Source organism: Aotus nancymaae, unplaced genomic scaffold, assembly GCF_030222135.1.
Source record: "Aotus nancymaae isolate 86718 unplaced genomic scaffold, 86718_ANA_hifiasm-v0.15.2.pri h1tg000079l, whole genome shotgun sequence".
NCBI classification, from domain to species: Eukaryota; Metazoa; Chordata; class Mammalia; order Primates; family Aotidae; genus Aotus; species Aotus nancymaae.
Window position 1 is genome coordinate 17482927 of NW_026988494.1, and position 19664 is coordinate 17502590.

At 42.4% G+C, this 19664-nt stretch overlaps 1 protein-coding gene across 2 annotated transcripts in view; it reads right to left on the minus strand.

Annotated features, from left to right (window-relative positions):
* PSD3 (pleckstrin and Sec7 domain containing 3) overlaps positions 1–19664 on the minus strand; it is a 674493-nt gene that overhangs the window by 526127 nt on the left and 128702 nt on the right. Inside the window, exon 1 of one of the 2 annotated variants that reach the window (XM_012435239.3) lies at positions 14324–14923. The exons of the other annotated variant lie outside the window; for it this stretch is intronic. Coding sequence (XP_012290662.2) covers positions 14324–14647 — 324 coding nt within the window. The 5' untranslated portion in view covers positions 14648–14923. Of the gene's footprint in view, positions 1–14323; positions 14924–19664 lie in introns of those variants that run through there. 2 annotated transcript variants of the gene reach the window in all.

Here is a 19664-nt window from a genome sequence, read left to right on the forward strand (position 1 = left end):
CCAGTGATGTGCTTGGTGCTGTGATTTCAGGGCCATCTGCAGTTGGACTGGCTCTGACTGTGCGAAAAATGGACTTGCTTTTTGTTGGTCACATCTGCTTCCTCTCAAGGGATTGCCTGGAAAGGTGAACAGTCCAGCAAGTCCCTTCCACCATCCTCTGTCACTGTCTTTAAACTCCCCTCCCCCAAATCCTCATTATGCTTTATCATTCTATAGAAATACCTCAGCTTCCATCACACCTAACTCACAGTTCTGACGGGGCTCTTCAAATGCCCTGAATTAATGTCAAACTAACATAGGGAAAGTTGTTTTAAACTGTCTAAGTTCAGCAGAAGCATAGCCACCCAGTGCAATAACTATTTACTTTCAGCAGCTTGAATGCAAATGTCTATTAAACCTTTACAATGGTTCTCATAAATGCCATTCATTTTCATCCGCAGTTTCAAAGAATTACACATGGGAGTTTTTCAATTTAATATGAACAATAAATCTTATACGTGTTGTGGGATCTGCTGGCCTATAAAAGCTGAGTAAGGCAGTTTCCACAAGGGCTTAGCTTGCTTGAAATAAGAACAAAACACCATTCTTCCAATGGGGGAAGGGAAAGGAAAAGGAATAGAATTGGAAGAGGGGACCAGCCAAGTAGCCAGTCAACCAGACTCTCTAAAAGTGCTTGGGCAGAAGCTGAATTTATGCAAACTTTAGCAGATTATGTACCCATTACATGTATATCTGTGCAAATGTGGATCTTCCTTTCTAGTAAGGGAGATAAGATTTGTACATAAATACTTGAAACTGTGTTGAAAGTGATAAGGTCATCATTATGATAACACCTGTGGTTTAGTGAGAACTTTTTCTACAATAAGCAGGAACTGTGCTAAGGGCTTCAAATCTTTTATAAAAAGAAAGTTCACAACAACTAAAGAGTACAAAGAAAGTGAGGCTCAGAAAAGTTAAGGAATTTGCCCTGAATCACTCAGCTAGCTGGACTTCAAAACCAGAACTGACTCTAAACTAAGGTTGTCAGATAAAATACGGGACACCAGTTACATTTGAATTTCAGATCAACAACAAATCATTTGTGAGCATAAGTATCTCCCCAATATTGCTATTTTTCTTGTTGAAATCTGGCAGTTCAGTTCTACACTACCTCTCAACTTAAAAAGCTCTTCTTAAGTAGTATGAGAATTCAGGACAAGGAGAGGTTTCTTCTGGTTAGGAATGTCATAAAATAGATTGTTGCCCATAGTTTTGGGTACTCAATCCCTATTTCAGGTGAATTGTTATGGCTATGAGAGGCATAAGACTTGAGAAAACTGTCCCATAGACAGCATTTGTTTTTAATGTGATATGCCTAGCAAGGTTTAAACTATTTTTTTCTCTGCACTCCATCAGCAAAAAACACTGGAGCATTCACTTCCAAAATATACATATTTACCTATGACTGATACATTGATACTATTTTATTAGTATACTGTCATGTACAAAAAACACAAAAATAAAGCTAGAGAGGCAAGATATAAAAATATAAACAGTTGGGAGGCTGAGGTGGGTGTATCATCTGAGGTCAGGAGTTCAAGACCAGCCTGACCAATATGGTGAAACCCCATCTCTAATAAAAATACAAAAAAAATAGCCAGGTGTGGTGGCACACACCTATAAACCCAGCTACATGGGAGGCTGAGGCAGGATAATTGATTAAATCTGGGAGGCAGAGGTTACAGTGAGCTGAGGTTGCGCCACTGCACTCCAGCCTGAGTGACAGAGTGATATTCTGTCTCAAAAACCTACATATATATATGGAGAGAGAGAGTGAGAGAGAGAGAAAGAGAGAGAGAGAGAGAGAAATATATATATATATGTATGTATATAAACAGAAGCACCATTTTCTTTCCGTACCTACCTAGTGCATTGTATTGCTATCTTGGCTCACTGCAACCTCTGCTTCCTGAGTTCAAGTGATTCTTGTGCCTCAGCCTCCCAATTAGCTGCGATTACAGGTGTGCGCCACCATACCCAGTTAATATTTTATTTATTTATTTTAGTAGAGTTGGGGTTTCACCATACTGGCCAGGCTGCTCTTGAACTCCTGACCTCAAGTGATCCTTCCACCTCGGCCTCCTAATCTTTTTTTCTTCTTTATTTCTTAATGAATTACTATGGGCACATAATAATTGTATATGTTTGTGGGGTACCAGCTCCCCTCTCTTCAAGCCAAACCCTCTTCCACCCTGTTTATGGCTCAAGATGCTTCCCTTCTGCAGAAGACATTGAAGAGGTTATTAGAAACAATTTGGGTAGAAGAAGAGAAACGGGAAGGCTGTTGAGAAGCCTGAGGGGAGAGAGGGCCTTGGCTTGAGCCTGTAAAGGGGGAGATAAACAACCCTGACAAACCCGGGGAGTTTCCCAGGGGCAGTGCCCTGAAATAAAAGAAGGGTGGGTGCATTTATGAGATGACTTTTATAGAGTTAGTCAGAATTTCACAGGCTTTCACATGTCTGCCTCTTACTTCTTAACCTTGTCAGAGGACCCTGATACACATGACTTCACTCTTCCAATTCTAGGGAGCTCTTTTGGTTTTCTGAATCAATCTCTCTCTCTTTCTCTCTTTTTCTCTTTCTCTATTTCTGATGGAGTCACCCTCTCTTGCTCAGGCTGGAGTACAGTGGTACGATCTCTGCTCACTGCAGCCTCTGCCTCCCAGGTTCAAGCAACTTTCCTGGCTCAGCCTCCCCAGTAGCTGGGATTACAGGTGCCCACCACCACACCCAGCTAACTTTCTATCGATTTCATCATGTTGGCCAGGCTGGTCTCAAACTCCTGAGCTCAAGTGATCTGCCCACTTCAGCCTCCCAAAGTGGTGAGATTACAGACCTGAGCCACCACGCCTGGATTGTTTTCTGAACATTTCTAAACCTCAGTAACATTCTTATTTTCAAAGTCTCATTTGTTCTGAATGGCAGTGGATGATGAATGTATAGAGAATTAAGATATTAGGTATATAGAACACGGAATTATGATTAGATGAAAATAATACATTTTGTCTTTCTATTTCAAGATGGAAGAGATGGGTAAGAAAAATCATTTCTATTCAGACAGAGAGAAGAGAGAAAACCCAGGCCACAGGGTTCTAGCTGCTCAAATGCAACCAGGACACAGAAGCAGTGGAGCTGTTGAACCTGAAAGTATACAGCCTAGGGTGGGAGGCAGTCAAGCCAAAATGAGGGTGGATGGAGGACTAGCAATCAAAGCAGAGAGGCTCTCTAGGGTCTGCATATTCTGTGCCAGGCTCAATTCCAAGTTCTTTACATATTATAACTCACGTAATCCTTATTTTCCATCTGGCTCTGAAGTCTGTACTATGCCAAGCTCATGCAGAAGGACCCGAGTGAATACAAGAATGCATGAATGCTTTTGTACAGTAGCAATTTCCTGAGCCTTGGCCCAAATTTAGAGGACAGGAAACCCTGAGACTATCCGAGACTTAATTTCTTGCTAGTCAGAATTTGGGGCTAGATTTTATTTAAAAATAATAAAATGGTTCATTCTCTAAGCATGTTGATAGATTTTTATACCTGCTATACTTGTATTAATGAATAACTTATTTTGTTCTTTTTCTTGACTCTTAACAATGATAACCCAATTTTTTTTCCATAAGGCACAGACTAGTCCACCTACAGCAAATGCCAAGCAAACCTGAAAAGGGATGGGGTGGGTAATTAATGCTATAAATTCTTTGTTCAGGTTTCATGATTAAGACAGGCCTGGACAGGCAAAGTGACTCATGCCTATAATCCTAGCATTCTGGGAAGCCAAAGCGGGTGGATCACTTGAGGTCAAGAGGTTGAAACTAGCCTGGCCAACATGGCAAATCCCCATTTCTACCAATAATACAAAAATTAGCCCAGCATGTTGGCACACCCATGTAATTCCAGCTACTTGGGAGGCTTAGGCACAAGAATCACTTGAACCCAGGAGGCTGAGGTTGCAGTAAACTGAGATCGTGCCACTGCACTACAATCGGAGCGACAGAGTGAAACTGTCTCTCAAAAAAAAAAAAAAAAAAAAAAAAGATAGGCTGCCAAAGAGGTCTTAATAATTGTCTTGTCTGAGAGGGAAAAAGGCAGAAAAGCCAGTCAGTACATGACTGTTGTGAATTGACATATTGTTAGAGGGGTCACAAATTCTAAATGGCATTTTTGTTCAGGGGTCATGGCCTGCTTATTCTGAACTGAATCACCTGCTCTGGTTTGCTGTTCAAACACCAGAATTGTTTATGTGCTGCATCAAGGCAGTCCTTGCACTGGGAGCCTCATCCCTAGAAGCATCCCCAAATCAACCTGAGCTCCTCAGCTCCCAACATGGTCTGACCAGCACACAGCTTCAGAGTCACTGACGTGGATCAAGTTTACAGAACCCATTGCTGTGTTTCTGCTGTCTCTTAGCAACGTCTTGCAGGGTGGCCTGATTCAGTTGCCATCACTACCTGGCACCTGGCAAGGGAAATCTTCCAGGGTGAGGAGAAATCTCCCAGGTCCAGGGAATTGCCACCACTCTCTGATATACAGACACACAATCTAGGTCCAGATTTTCTAATCTGGATTTCAAATTCTCCAATGTTGTCTTAAATCATGCATATTTTTTATGCTGAAATATGTACTTCATTTAATGACATTGTATTGTTTTCCATACACGTAGTTTACTATTTGTAGTTTATTTTTATGCCTTTAAATAAAAGGTATAATTTTACAACTCAAAATATTTTTGAAAATTAATTACTAATTTCTTTTTTGAGATGAAGTCTTGCTGTGTTGCCCAGGCTGGAGTGCAGTGGCACAATCTCGGGTCACTGCAACCTCCATCTCCCAGGTTCAAGCAATTCTCCTGCCTCAGCCTCCTGAGTAGCTGGGAATACAGGCATCCGCCACCATGCCCAGCTAAATTTTTTTGTATTTTTAGTAGAGACAGAGTTTCAACATGTTGACCAGGCTGGCCTCTAACTCCTGACTTCAAGTGATCCACCCGCCTTGGTCTCCCAAAGAGCTGTGATGACAGATATGAGCCACCACTCCTGGCCATTAATTACTAATTTTTAAAATACATTTATTTTCGTTGTAGAGATAGTCTCTCGCTGTGTTTCCCAGGCTGGTTTCAAACTCCTGGCCTCAAGTGATCCTCCCAGCTTGGCCTCTCAAAATGTTGGGATTACAGGCATGAACCACGGCACCCAGCCTGTAAACCTTAATCTTAATTTTCATGTTTCAGACAATTTCACTCCGTGTGTATATGATTATATCACTGCTAATTTCTTTCATAATGAATTATGAAATTCACATATGAACTCAGGAGAAGTCTAAAACTCAAATTCTCTTCACATTCTTTCAATTCACCAGGCTTTTTCTTCTTTTGCTCTGATGGCCCCTGAAGTCAATCTCTGCTGAGATTCTCCTCTGACTCAACGGCATAAAAATGGTGGCTGGGCATGGTGGCTAACGCCTGTAATCCCAGCACTTTGGGAGGCTGAGGTGGGTTGGATCACTTGAGATCAGGAGTTCAAGACGAGTCTGGCCAACATAGCAAAACCCCATCTCTACTAAAAGTACAAAAATTAGTCGGGCATGGTAGCAGATTCCTGTAATCCCAGCTACTCAAGGAGGTTGAGGCAGAAGAATTGCTTGAACCTGGGAGGGGGAGGCTGCCGTGAGCTGAGATTGCACCACTGCACTCCAGCCTGGGTGACAAGAGCGAGACTCCAGCTCAAAAGAAAAATTAGTGACTTTTTTCCTCAAATTATGATGTGCAGAGAGTAACTTGGACAGTAGTTACCCCATTGTAGGCTTGAATTGATTATTACACAAAGTATTAAACCTTTATATGTACACTGTGAGTGTTTCATGCTGTTTTAACATGCCTCTCTGCCTTAAACTTAAAGCTTATAGAGAGCAGGAAAAGCACTCTGTTTTATGTCTTATAAAAGACCCACAGAAACATTTAATAAGTTAATTTAATAATATGTATGGTAACTTACACATAATCAACAATATAATTCCTGCATTCACTTTGAATACATAGCTTCTAATTGGATTTATGTAATGCTTTTTCTCCAAAGAGCTTCAGAGGCTACAAACACAAGGCAACCCAATAAATGAAGAAAAGGCAGGCACCAGCCAGAAGTGGTTCAGAAAACGTTATAAAAAGATAGGTTGTTATGGAGGATGTGCTCAATAAAAAACATGGTAGAAGGGTAGTTTGCAGAGTATGCTAAGAAAAAGTTCACTTACAAAAAAAGATTGAGGATGAGAAAATAAGAATTTTGCCATGAGCTTTCTCAAATGGCATGAAAAGACAAGTAGGAATGATTTATTTCACTCAAAAACATTTATTTTATAGTTGTTTAAAGCATAGAGAAGAGCTGGTTCTACTTGCCTTACAGTGGAAATAAATTTGTTTTTTAGTTTCCTGGCCTGTGGTGGATGTAGAAAAGGATGCTAGAGGTAGGCATAGGAATAATGGTGAGAGGAGAAGGCCAGAACAGAGGAAACTGAAAAACTACTAACAATCAAAAAGAACTCCGAGAGCAGAGTACTGTCAGGAGAGGGACCCATTAAATATAAGGGCGAATAGTCTTGAAGACCTAAGGGTACCAACAAGCAATACTTGAGACCAGAGCAATTACTTATATTATCAGATTAAGTTATGTTATGTGTGTGACGTTTAAGGAAACGGAAACACAGTGGATATTAAATGCTCATTAGAAAAGTTTTTATCCAAAATGTTGTTTTTAAATTGTTACTTCAAAGGTCAAGCAAAATTTGTTTTTTAAAGAGAATTTCTGTGGAACATGTTAAAAGAACCCCCATTCTTCCTCCCTCCCTTCCTCCCTCCCTTCCTTCTCTCTTCACCCTTCTCATAATTAGAGCTACATAGATGCCCATGTGACTCTTTGATCTTGGGCAGTTAGGAAGCACAGAGCCGAGTTTGAATTTCAAACATACCAGCTCTGTAGGCCTTTATGGGATGAACTTTCAGGTTCTTTTTCTAATCTCAACCTCATCTTTCCTTGACCTTGACTTTTATTTGTATATTTTCCTAGACTTGATTGTTTATTACCATTTACCTTTCACTATTGTTTTTATTTATTATTTGTTCTTTGTTGTAGGATATTGGAACTTCTTTGTGGAAGAAGATTGAGTCTATCTAAACGAACTCTCCTGAGACTTCTCTGAGATATCTCTGACATGAGATTAATGGTCTAACCTTTTCACTGATACTGCCTCATACAATCAGTGAGAACTCAATGAAGAGCAACAAACCTCCTTGCAGATAAAATGAGATTTTCCAATGACATAACATTGCAAGTGCTTGAATAATTCCCTGAAGCTTTTTACCTCATAATCACCTGGATCTGGTCATTGAAAGATTAATGCAAAATCACATATCCGGAAAATTAAAAGTTAAATTCCAAAAAGTTAAAATGGACTTAAAATAATCACAGGAAATATGCACAATATGAAGGGCAGCCAAAAAAGAATCATAGATGCTGATGACTTTAGAAGGAAGGACGGTGAATGTCCTAAAAAAAAAAAAAAATGCAGCCCCGCAATTATCCGGCAATGTCAACTCCATGTAGCAATCATTCTTTCATTTGCCCACCTTTTTCATTTGCCTAGAAACACTTGCAGAGAGTTGTCAGCTAAAAGTGTAAAGTGATTTCTTTGTATAAATGTTCTATCTGAGCTCTCAAATTTTAGGGAAGGTATTAAACATTTTATAGCTTTTTGGGAGATTTTTAAAAACAACATCCTTGAACTTTATAATAGATTAGAATCAAATCATTGTGTGATGTGATTTATAAATATATTTGCTTACTTATGCTATTTAATAGATGTGCTAAATCGTATGGTACAGTTCAAGGTTCAGTATAACCCAATTCAGGGAATGTAGCTACTTTTTTCAAGTTCTGACTTCTGGAATTTTAGGTCAGGAATCCCAGAGAACTGTTGTAAAGTTGAAGGGACCACATGCGGAATCCATGATAGTCATCTGTTTATTACGCAACCTGCTTCACTAAATCCTTGTAGGTCTCATAACATCCTATAGTCTCTATAAATCTACAAGGAAAAAAATTTTGTTGTTTTTGAGACAGAGTCTTGCTCTGTTGCCCAGGCTGGAATGCAGTGGCACAATCAAAACTCACTGTAGCCTCAAACTCCTAGGTTCAACTGAGATTCCTGCCTCGGCCTCCCAAAGTGCTAGGTTTACAGGCATAAGCCACTGCACCCAACTAGGAAAAAAAAGGTCTTCCAAAGAGAAAATTTTTACCATATCATAACCAGTAGCAGATTGTAGAAGCAAATCTATTTATAAATCATATCAGGTAATGATTTGATTCTAGTATATTACAAAGTTCAAGAATGCTGTTTTAAAAAATCTCCCCAAAAGCTATAAAATATATAATTTAAAAATATATTTATAAATTCTACATTAATAATATGTTAATGTATAATTTAATCTCAAAATGTAAAATATGAGAGAGCTCAAATAGAACATTTATACAAAGCAATCACTCTATACTCTCAGCTGACAACTCTTTGCAAGGGCTTCTGGGCATTTATCGGGTTGGCTGTCTACATTTCCTCCTCTGCTCTCTGCTTCCCATCACCTTTTAGAAATCGTCTTTTGCCCAGACCCCCATGGCATAACCCCCTTCAGGATATCAGCACACCTGTTAGCACAATGTGAGCTGCAGCTACCTCTGTGCCCACCACAGTAAGTTGAGTGGGTACCAGCCCATGTTAGACCAAAAAGTCTCTTCCCAAAGATAGGCCTAAGAGATATCAGTCTTAGCCTGGATTGTCTTCTAAATAGAAGAGATGTAAACCTGGAAATAGAGTTGGCCAAATTTCTCCATGTGGAGAAGGGAGATGGGTAAGCAAATGGGCAGAAAGAGAAAGAGGGATTCAGAGAAGACTGAATAAAGGGCAGGCAGAAGATAGCAGAGGAGAGACGAAAAAAACGACAACTGACATATCGGAGTTGCATCGAACCCCTGTGTCCCAGCTCCCCATCCAATTGCTTTTCAACATGTTGCAGGGACACAGCTGTAAAGGTGTCCTTGCACTCTTGGCCCTCTTCTTCCTATAGATGGATTGAGATGCTGAGGTACTTGTACTTCCAGGAGAATTGCACCTATACAATGATCCACAGGACTCTTGTGTGTGAATGTTGAAGGATGGGGTAAGGAGAGAAAAAGAGCCAGAGAAGGTTGTCATGGGAACACCAAGGCGAATCACAAGAGGAAAAAGGATTGAAACCCATTCTGCTATCTCAGGCTTTATTTATTTAAGTAATAAATCAAGACATCTGTGTCAAAACCAATGTAGCATAAAATGAACTAAAGATAAGCTTTTCAATCCAATCAATACTGCCTCCTAAATACCAGAATCTTTTAAAATGGATGTTTTACTGCACATTTATTCTATATTTCTGTTAAAATTACCATATGAGCATTTGTGGATGCTCTTTCTTTGTTCTAGTTTCTTTTATAAAATTCTAAATGACTCACCAAGTAGAATTAATATAAAGAGAGAATTATCTAGAATATTCTTTTATGAGAAAAACAATTTCTAAACTTATGACAGACCAGAAAAGTCAAAGAGGCTTGAGTAATGAAATGTTTACCCTTAATGAGGTAGATGACTGCTTCCTGGTGGTTAAATAGACCAGGGAGTCAATGTTCAATTCATAGAAGGGAATTTTATTTAACTAGAACTGTTATAGGACAGACAGTTTGCAATACTGGTCCAAAATTCTGTGGTGGGAATTGGTGTTACTGCTCAAAGAATGCACTGACTCTTCCATATCTCTGAGTGTCTTGCTACCCATGGAAATCCCAGTTTTTCCCTAAGAAAGTAAGCCCACTCTATATGTAAGTTTCCTGTAGTGAAGTCATTAACAAAATAATGAATCGTTAGAGATAAGCTGAGACAGATGAAATTAACTCTTTCTTTTGAGATGGAGTCTAGCTCTGTCATTCAGGTTGGAGTGCAGTGGCGTGATATCGACTCACTGCAACCTCTATCTCCCAGGTTCAAACGATTCTCCTGCCTCAGCTTCCCTAATAGCTGGGATTACAAGTGCCTGCCACCATGCCTGGCTAATTTTTATACTGTTTTATATTTTTAGTAGAAACAGGGTTTAACCATGTTGGCCAGGCTGGCCTTGAACTCCTGACCTCAAATGATTCACCAGCCTCAGCCTCCCAAAGTGCTGGGATTATAGGTGTGAGCCATCACATCTGGCCAAAATAAATTGTTTTAATACCTTTCTTTCCTTAAAGAGTTTCATTACCTTTCTGGATTCACAGATGCATAGGTATTATAGAATTTTTGAGGTAGAAAGACCTCCAGGGGAAAACAAGAGAAGCTAGCTTTTTTCAGTGAGTTGTCAGAGGCCACAGAGCTAGTCTGTCAGCAAAACCAGAGTTTCTTTGCCATCTGGTAAGTTAAACAAAAAACTTTCTACCCAAAATGTAAAGTACTTTACAGATGTACATTTCAGACATTAGTTTGATTTTTAAGGAATAACAATCCAAGAAAATGAGTTAACACGATTTTCCCTAGTCTGCTAGACAGTGTCTGCATGTAAGACAATAGACCTCCACTGCATTTCCATTGATTAGATAAATGAATGATATCCCAACTCCTGTCTCGCTCTCACTCAAACCCCCTGCTGGCTCCTTGTCTGTCATGCTCATTTCCTCTCCCTCTTCTAAACCCTGAACACTATTCTTATAAGCTAGTGATCAAAACTCAAAAAGTAGATTGGTTTCGAGGGTCGATGGTGGGGGAGGAAGGGAAAAAGGAAGATAAAAATAGAGCAGTCGGTGAAATTTTTGTACAGTCTGTAAAAATGAAGGACATTAAAAAACATATTTACTACTAATTTTCTAATGCTGTTTATATACCAAAAGTCACTGCTACTTTAAGACATAAAATATGTAAAATATGAAGATGTAGTAAATCAAATTTAACATGTGGAAATATCTTGAAATGATGATAGAGAAAGCTTTTTTCCTCCTCTCTTTTGAGTTGGGTCTGTTTTCCTTGTCTTCTTATCTTTGGCCCCAAGCTCAAATCAAATGGGAACAGTTCCCTGGGTTCCCACAGAGGGGCAGCAGCACATGGGGCCGGGAGATAGGGCAGCCTCTGGCCCCGGTGCATAGAATGTTCTCCGATTGACACTGACAGACACCACAAGAATGTTAGAGCCCTCTGTTGGCACCACCCTGAGCTGAGACTCCACGTCCCCCACACCCAGACCTTCACTGCTTCTAGAAAGCTGGCTGGACTCATTGGCACAAGGTTAGGTCACCAGACATAACGTCCTAAGGGTCTTTCTCCCACCCTTTCCACCAGAGGAATTAGGAGTGCAGTGTAGACCACCAGGTCTCAGGAAGTGTAGAATTACTTCCAAGGAAATCTTGCCAGCTGGGAAGACAGTGAAAGAAGCCAGACAGAGCCCTGGCCTCGGGGTAGACAACTTGAGGACTGGGCCCGAGCCGCCTCGTCCTAGTCCCACGGAGTTGCTTACCATCCACAAATATCTGTCTCTTCACCAGTGAAGTGGGGGTGATAATAACATACATGCTTGCATAATTTTGAGATTTTTCATAAGAGAAAACAGTGCAGTGGAAGCTGCCCAGGTCACAGACTGCTCTGAATGTTTTTACTAAAGCCTGGTCATAGAATAAACTAAGAACCACGTGATCTGTTCTTCACTCCTTATAATACTCAGAAAGATGCAAGCCAACAGTTTTTACTCTGGAACCTGTGATGTTTCAACACTGAGAGAATAAATTGAGCTGTTTTGAATCCTGCAAAGAAGCAAGTTTACTCTTCAGATCCAGGATTTTCTCTTCAGAAAGTTGACACTAGGACCTCAACTCTACAGTACACGTGTAGGAATGGAGTTTCCTTCCCTGTAACCAACATTTCACTTTAATAAATATAACTGAGCACATTTTCCATAAGTTCATTGACTGAAAGTTTCCACTGTGGAGGATTAAGGGCGTTAGCATCCACAGTGGTCAAGAAGATATTATATTTTAATCAGCTTTTTGATACTTTGCTACAACTCATACAGCTGCATTCCAGAACATGTGTGAGTAATTCTCACACACTCATCTTTCAAATCTAGATAGCACCTTAATCTGCCCAGGGCTGGACAGCTGGAAAAACAATTTCTGTCAATTGTGCTGCTTTGTCTAACATCCAGCCCTGGGCAGGGGTTCCCTGGTTAGAGATAGCCATACAGCACCCACAGGATCCGAGGGTACTAATTTCACAACTCCCCACTCTCCCCATGGCACAGGGAATCACACTGTCTGACCAGCAACGTCAAGAGTAGGTTTTTGTAGCCCCATACCTTCACCAGACTCTGGGTTCATGCGCACGCCACACCTCTGACTCCATGGCTTCCCTGGTCCTACCTGGTATCCCATTAATTTGGCTTCTCCTCTTATCTCCCTTATAACTACTGAGGGCGCCTTTCACTTCAGTCCACAAATCTCCCTTGCAACTGTGAAGCAGGGATATCATCAGTGTTTTCAAGATGGAATAACTGAGCCTCAGAGAACTTTGGCGGCTTGCTCTGACCAAGGACTTAGACTTGGGGCTTCTAACTTTTTAGCTAGGAATCCTACAACCTTTAACTTAGATGGAGCAGATACCAGGTCCATTTACAGAGGGGTCTGAATAAGGTGGACGAGGGTGAGATCCACACACATGGATCAATTCCCAAAGTGCCTCTCCCCCAAGAAGTGGCAACAGCCCTGAGGCTTCAGCTTATCCACCAAAGGCAGGAGGGAAGAGTGAGAAAAGATGGGGTTTTCAAGTCATCAGGCCGGCAATGAAGTACACAAACCATGTGTGACCCCACATACCGAGATGGGCTCTGACGCAGGGGTTTGTCATTCCTCCTAAATCCCGGTAGGAAATAAGAGATGCAAGAATTAGGATGGAATGTGAACTATTTCTTAAGGAAGCATGCTAACATCTCTTCCTCCAAGAGCGCTACTCTGGGAGAACTTTCTTCCCGATTCTTAACTGTGGCTACGCAGGCCCTTGGTAAATAGAGAAAAGGGAAGGAAGAGTGTTCAGATGAAGTGGCACGCCCTCCAAGCCCAAGGCAGGTCCCTGCCAGATGCTGTGAATTTCATTCATTTCTTCTGTGACTTCCCTGAGATTCCCCTCCATGCTGACCCTCAACACTCCAATGACTCCCTCTTCCTTCCATCTCATCCCACCACCCTCCACACACTTCCTCACCTCTACCTGCATGATCACACACATGCAAAGGACAGCAGGATGTCCACACTGCTGAGAAAAGAAAACCGAATGCAGAATTTTCAGTGTTGTCCTCCCATTTGGAGAACAGTGCACCTGAGCCAGGTGGAGAAGGTGGGCTGCAGACACCAGCACAACAGGAGGCTGGGCCAGAAGTACAGAGTGTGAGATGCTAACAACAAGGGCAGGCAAGGCCATGATCAGAGGCAGAGCCCATAGAGCTGGAAGAGACCCTGGAGGCCACACAGGGCTGCCTCCCCCTTCCTGATGGGGAATGGAGGCTCCTGTCCCAGGATGCATATCCATTTGGTGGTGGTGGTCTAGGTGTGTTGGGGAGATGGGAGGTAGATGTGAGCCCTAGAAAATCAGGTGTTCACAGATGACAGTAGGGTGTGGCTGAGTTCCAAGGCTGTGCTCTGGTTCTAGAAACTTCCACAGCTCCCTGGAGCCTCCCCAATTGTTCCCAATGCCCATTCTGGAGAACAGGCTTTGCTTTTGCCCTTGTCTTTCTGCAAGGGTGGGGAGGATGTTTGCCCAGTCATGTCTCCATCTCCTCATCTGAAATTGGAGCTGTGGAGCTCATTTCTCAGAGTAGTTAAGAGGACTAATGGGATGTAAGATAATGCCTAGCATATCACAAAGCCCAGTAAATGTCGGGGTACCTCCTTTGTCCTTCCTTCTCGTGTTCCCCTATAAAGTATGCCTGACTTTTTCTTCTCCCATCTCTGGCAGAAATCTCAGGCAACAGTTGGTCCTTGCCTCCTTCCAAACAAAATGTTTCTGGTGGCCTGGAAGGTGGGAGAGGACAGAGCCAAGGCCAGGCCTGGGAGGGCTACGGCCCATGGGCACCTCTGCTGTTGAGGTGTGGCCCATCCAAGCAGAGGAGAGAACCAACACCAGAAACTGGGGGCCAGGGTGGCAAGTCTGTCCCCTGGCTCCCTTTCTTCTGGTGGGATTCAGGCCACATGAGTTCTTACCTTGAGAGGCAGAGTGGAAGGTAGGGCTGGGCAGCTCTTGCTGATGTGCACAGCTGGACAGTACCTGTAGAGCCGTGCCCTTGTCGCTTGCACTGTGGTACCTGTGCCCTCCTTATAGCTCCTGGGGAGTATCTGGCAGGTCTCAGTACCTCTCCTCAGCACAGTCCTTTCCCGTCCATCTGCAGCGTGGACCAGGACAGCCTGTGGAGGGGAACATCCCAAGGCATCCCTGCATCGGGGATCCATGCCCCACAGGTCCTGGGTAGCAGAAGTGATCAGCCCGTGCTTCCAGCCCATGGAGGGACTGCTGCTTCCATTGCTCATGACGGGAGCTGGCCGAGGAAACCTCCATGCAAGGGGCTGTAGCCAGCTCAGTTTCTTAGAGGCAGGGGCCTGGCAATGCCTGTGATGTGGGGGTCTACAAACGCCACCCCTGCTTACGTCCGGATCCTGGGATATTTTCCTTCCTTCCTGCTTTTCCTTTGGAGCAGAGCAAGTGAAAGCAGCTGGTTCCTTCGTCTCAGGGCCTGCCTTCTGCAGCAATCTCAAAGGAGGGGCAGTTGAGCCCTGTGTGCGCCTGAGGTCCCAGCCTGCCAAGAAGCCTGTCCTGGGACTTGGGAAACTGTGTCCCTCCTCCAGGCCCCCTGGGGTTGCCGCTGGAGACGGGGCGGGGAGAGCGCAGGCTGGAGGAGCCCGCAGCTGGATGGAGAGGAAGGAAGTTTTCATCTGCTGTTGCTGAAGCTGCCCAGCCATTTCCTTCGGGGGGGGGGTCAGGCTGGTCCCTGCCAGGGTGGAGTTTCAGACCTCAGTGCCCAGGGATGCGAACAGCAGCAGCTGTGGGCAGACTTGACTCAGCCCCATGGTTCCACTGACAGCCTGAGGAAGGAAATGACATGTCTTCAGCACCCAGGGGAGTCTTTAAAACAGGGGGATCAGATAATGACCTTGGCCGTAGAGCTGGACTCTGCACTCTTGTCACAGAATCGCAAAAATATACTAGTGGAGAATAATCTACAAGTGAGGGGTGACAGTGAGGACAGTAAAGACAACCCCTCTCACTTTGGTTTTTGTGAGATGGAGTCTGGCTCTGTCGTTCAGGCTGGAGTGCAGTGACGTGATCTCGGCTCACCGCAACCTCTGCCTCCAGGGCTTAAGCAATTCTCCTGCCTTAGCCTCCCACCGAGTAGCTGGTTTACAGGCACTCGCCACCATGCCCAGCTAATTTTTGTATTTTTTAGTAGAGACGGGGTTTTGCCATGTTGGCCAGGCTGGTCTTGAACTGCTGACCTCAGATGATCCATTTGCTCCACCTCAGCCTCCCAAAGTGCTGGGATTACAGGTGGGAGCCACTGCGGCCAGTCCCTCTCACCTTTGTGTGTCTAAATGGAATCACTTTTTCTTCACTGCCCACTTCCTTCTATTTGAAATGAAAACACTATTCGTTTCATAGTTTAATCCTAAATTCTGAGTTAGCTATTCTTGTTATTTGGTGACTTCCCTGTGAGACACTGGTTTATAAATGAAGCCTCCAATAAACTTTGAAGTGTACTTTTAATCTACTTTGTTTGCATTAGTTTTACTAAATACTTTTAAGGCCTCTAGGATAAAGTGTACAACAAATAGTTGTAAGCAACTTTAATGTTTTCATGAATTTGCACTTTAAATCCTGTGGTCATTTATGGATTCTCTAGGAGAGGTCTCCCATGAAAATACCAGTGTTATGCCTTGAAGATGTCCCCTCCAAAATTCAGGTGTTGCCAATGTCATAGTATTAAGAGGTGGGGCCTACCAGAGGCAACTGGATCATGAAGGTGCCTTCCTTTATGAATGGGATTAAGACCCGTATAAAAGAAGCTTCACACAGCTGTTGATCAGTAGGTTGCCCTTCCGTCTTCCATCCAGTGAGGACACTGTATTCTCCCCTCCAGAGGACACAGTCCTTACCAGACAACCGAACCTGCTGATTCCTTGATCTTGGACTTCCTGGTCCCCAGAACTGTGAGAAACTAAACTTATCTTCTTTATAAATTTCCCAGTCTATAGTATTTTGTTAGAGCAGCATAAAAGAAACTTGGTATCACCCAACTCCCAAAATGAAAAGAAAGCAATATTTTGTTGTAGCTGTGCAGAAGACACTTACAAAGAAGAAAGAAAGAGGGAGATAAGAAGGAAAGAAGGAAGGAAAGATGGATAGAAGGAAGGAAGAAAGGAAGGAAGGAGAGAGGGAGGGAGGGAAGAAAGGAAAGGAGGAAGGAAGGGAGGGAGGGAGGGAATGAGGGAAGAAGGAAAGGAAAGAAAGAAAGAGAAGGAAGGAAAGAAAGAAAGAAAAAGAAAAAAATTAAGAAAAAAGAAAAAGATAAAAAGAGAGAAAGAATAAATAACGTTAAAAAAAAAAAAACAAAACTCCAGGTAACAAATCAGGCTGGAAGGGTTTTTGTTGTTGTTTTTAAAAAATAATTTAGCCCATCCTAACTAAAGGAAGGAAAAAAAATCTAACCTTTTAATTTGTGAGAATACAGCAGTGCTTTTGAAAAATGTAGGTCATTTCTTTCTAGCAAATTATCACAGGTAATTGAAAAGTATAACAAATAAAAAATGAGCCAAAAGGAAGAAGAAATCACCTGAAAACTCAGTTGAGTTTTCACATTCAGAATATTTCTATAGACTCAGTACCTCTCAGAGGCAAAGGAACCTTTTTGAGTCATGCTGACCTTGTACCTGAGGAGGAAAGAAGGCAGGTGTGAGAAAGCTCTAGTCTTCATCAATGTGAAATAGCTTGACTAAAAGGGAACCAGGTAATCATCCTCCAAAACAAAGTGAGCATGTGGTCTAGAACTTCCCTGCTCTGCGTGCAGCATTATGTCAAGCCTGGGTGAATTATCCCTCCCTGACTCCTCAGCATCCCCACACATGGGCAGCACCCCTGGGGCATCAAGGGCCATGGGCCCTGGCTGACCATGGCTGGCCAGGCTGAATCTTTGGAAATTCTCAGGATGCCTTGTTGGAGTCTTATGATGGTTTTACTTGTTAAACATCTTCACACAGTTTTTTCACCCAATGTTAAGGAGGTTTTGCCCACATTTCCAGGTAGTTGGCAAGTGATTCAATCTACATCTCATTTAGAAATGTGTTCAAATCAGTTTAGGCCAGGCACAAGCTGCTATGATATCACAAATACCAGTAAAGAGAAAATTTTGACAAAACCATATTATGTCCAAGTATAATTGTATGTTGATCACATTACACTTATATTCATAAAAAATTTTACATGTGATCTCTAGTCCTCTATATGTAATTTTTACACTCTCCTACACAAGAACTTGTTTGAACATTGTAATCACTCAACAAACAGTACTGTGTGTTTACTGATTAACTGCCAATAACACGGGAAGCTATGTCTTCATGTGGAACAAGAATTTGGTTGAGAAGAAACCATCATTTTGTTTTAGCTTTAGAAGATGCCAACCATGAGGTCAGGTATTTTGCATAGTGTATTTCATTCAAGGCACAGCATAGTCCTGTGAAGAAGGTGGCATCCTTTCTATGTTGCAACGAAGGAATGTGAGGCTCAGGGAAGGCACAACTGCCCCAAGTAGGCAGGGGCTTTAAAGAGCTGTCAGATGAGGAGTTTCACTTCAACTCCTTCACCTATTTCCATTTCAAACATCCAACTTCTACATCAAATGAAGTAAAGTACCAAGGAAACCATGGTGGTGCTGCTAGCATGTCCAGGGAACTTCTCTCTTCTTTTTATTTCCAAGTTTACCACAGAGGAGATTACTGCCTGATATTTCATTTGTAGGTTGTGCAGGCAGAAACAGGAGAAGGGTGAAGAAATGGTGGATGACCCTTGAGAGCTGACAGGAGGGCTGACTTGGAGGATTCATGTAAGGCATTTCCTTGGGACACCCTTAAGTATTAGGGGCACATTTAGGGGATGAGAGTTCTGTATGAGATGTGGGAGAAAGTGCCAGAGAAACATGCGTAAACAGCAGAGTGATTTGAGAGCGAAGACTTTGGTGTCTGACAGACATATCTCAGCTCTACTTCCACCATGTGGCTGTGTGACCTTAGTCAAGTGTGTTGTCTATTCTCAAGCTGCTGATAAAGACATACCAGAGACTGAGTAATTTATAAAGGAAAGAGGTTTAATTGACTCACAGTTCTGCAAGGCTGGGGAGACCTCAGGAAACTTATAATCATGGCAGAAGGAGAAGGAAACATGTCCTTCTTCACATGGTGGTAGCAAGGAGAAGTGCCAAGGGAAGAGGAAAAAAGCCTTGTATAAAACCATCAGATCGCAGGAGAATTCACTCAATATCACAAGAACAGCATGGAGATAACTGCCCCCATGACTCAGTTACATCACACTGGGTCCCTTCCATGACACATGGGGATTATGAGAACTACAATTCAAGATGAGATTTGGGTGGGGACATAGCCAAACCATATCAACAAGTTACTTAGCCTTTTTGACAATCAGGTCCTTTTCTCTAAGATGAAATTAAAATAACTACGTCCTTTTTAATAATAGCCATCTGACTCATGTGAGGTGGTATCTTATCGTGGCTTTGATTTGCATTTCTCTAATGATCAGTGATGTTGAGCTTTTTTCACATAATTGTTGGCCACATGTGTGTCTTCTTTTGAAAAGTGTCTGTTCATATACTAACGCAAGAACAGAAAACCAAATACTGCATGCTCACTTGTAATTAGAAGCTAAGTGATGAGAACACATGGACACATAGAGGGGGAACAACACACACTGGGACCCACTGGAGAGTGAGAGGAGGGAGAGGATCAGGAAGAATAACTGTTGTGTATAGGCTGAATACCTGGGTGACAAAATAATCTGTACAACAAACCCCCAGGACAAAAATTCACCTATATAACAAACTGCACATGTACTCCGGAACTTAAAACACAAGTTAAAAAAAATAGCTACTTCCAAGGGCTGGTGTGAAGATTAAGTGTAGGTGCAAAAGGCTTACTTAGCATAGTGCCTGCCACCTAACACGTTCTGTATAATAAATGTTAATTGCTTCTAGAATTTAGACCCACATGTTATCCTAGAGAAAATTGGCTCACCCAACAGAACAATTTGAGTTGTTTCATGAAATATATAATTTTTTAACCTGCAACAGGTAATTACATGCATGTTTTTATGCTTCCTGTCTGATGAGAAAGCACCTAAGAGCTGAAGAATTAACTGGGATGTGGGAGAGTCAGTAATGGATCTGGGGTCAGGGGATATGGGTTTGAGTTCTGGAGTAACCAGTCATTAGCTGTGACTCACAGCAAGTTTGAACCTCAGAGGACATTCTTTTAACACAACGAAGTC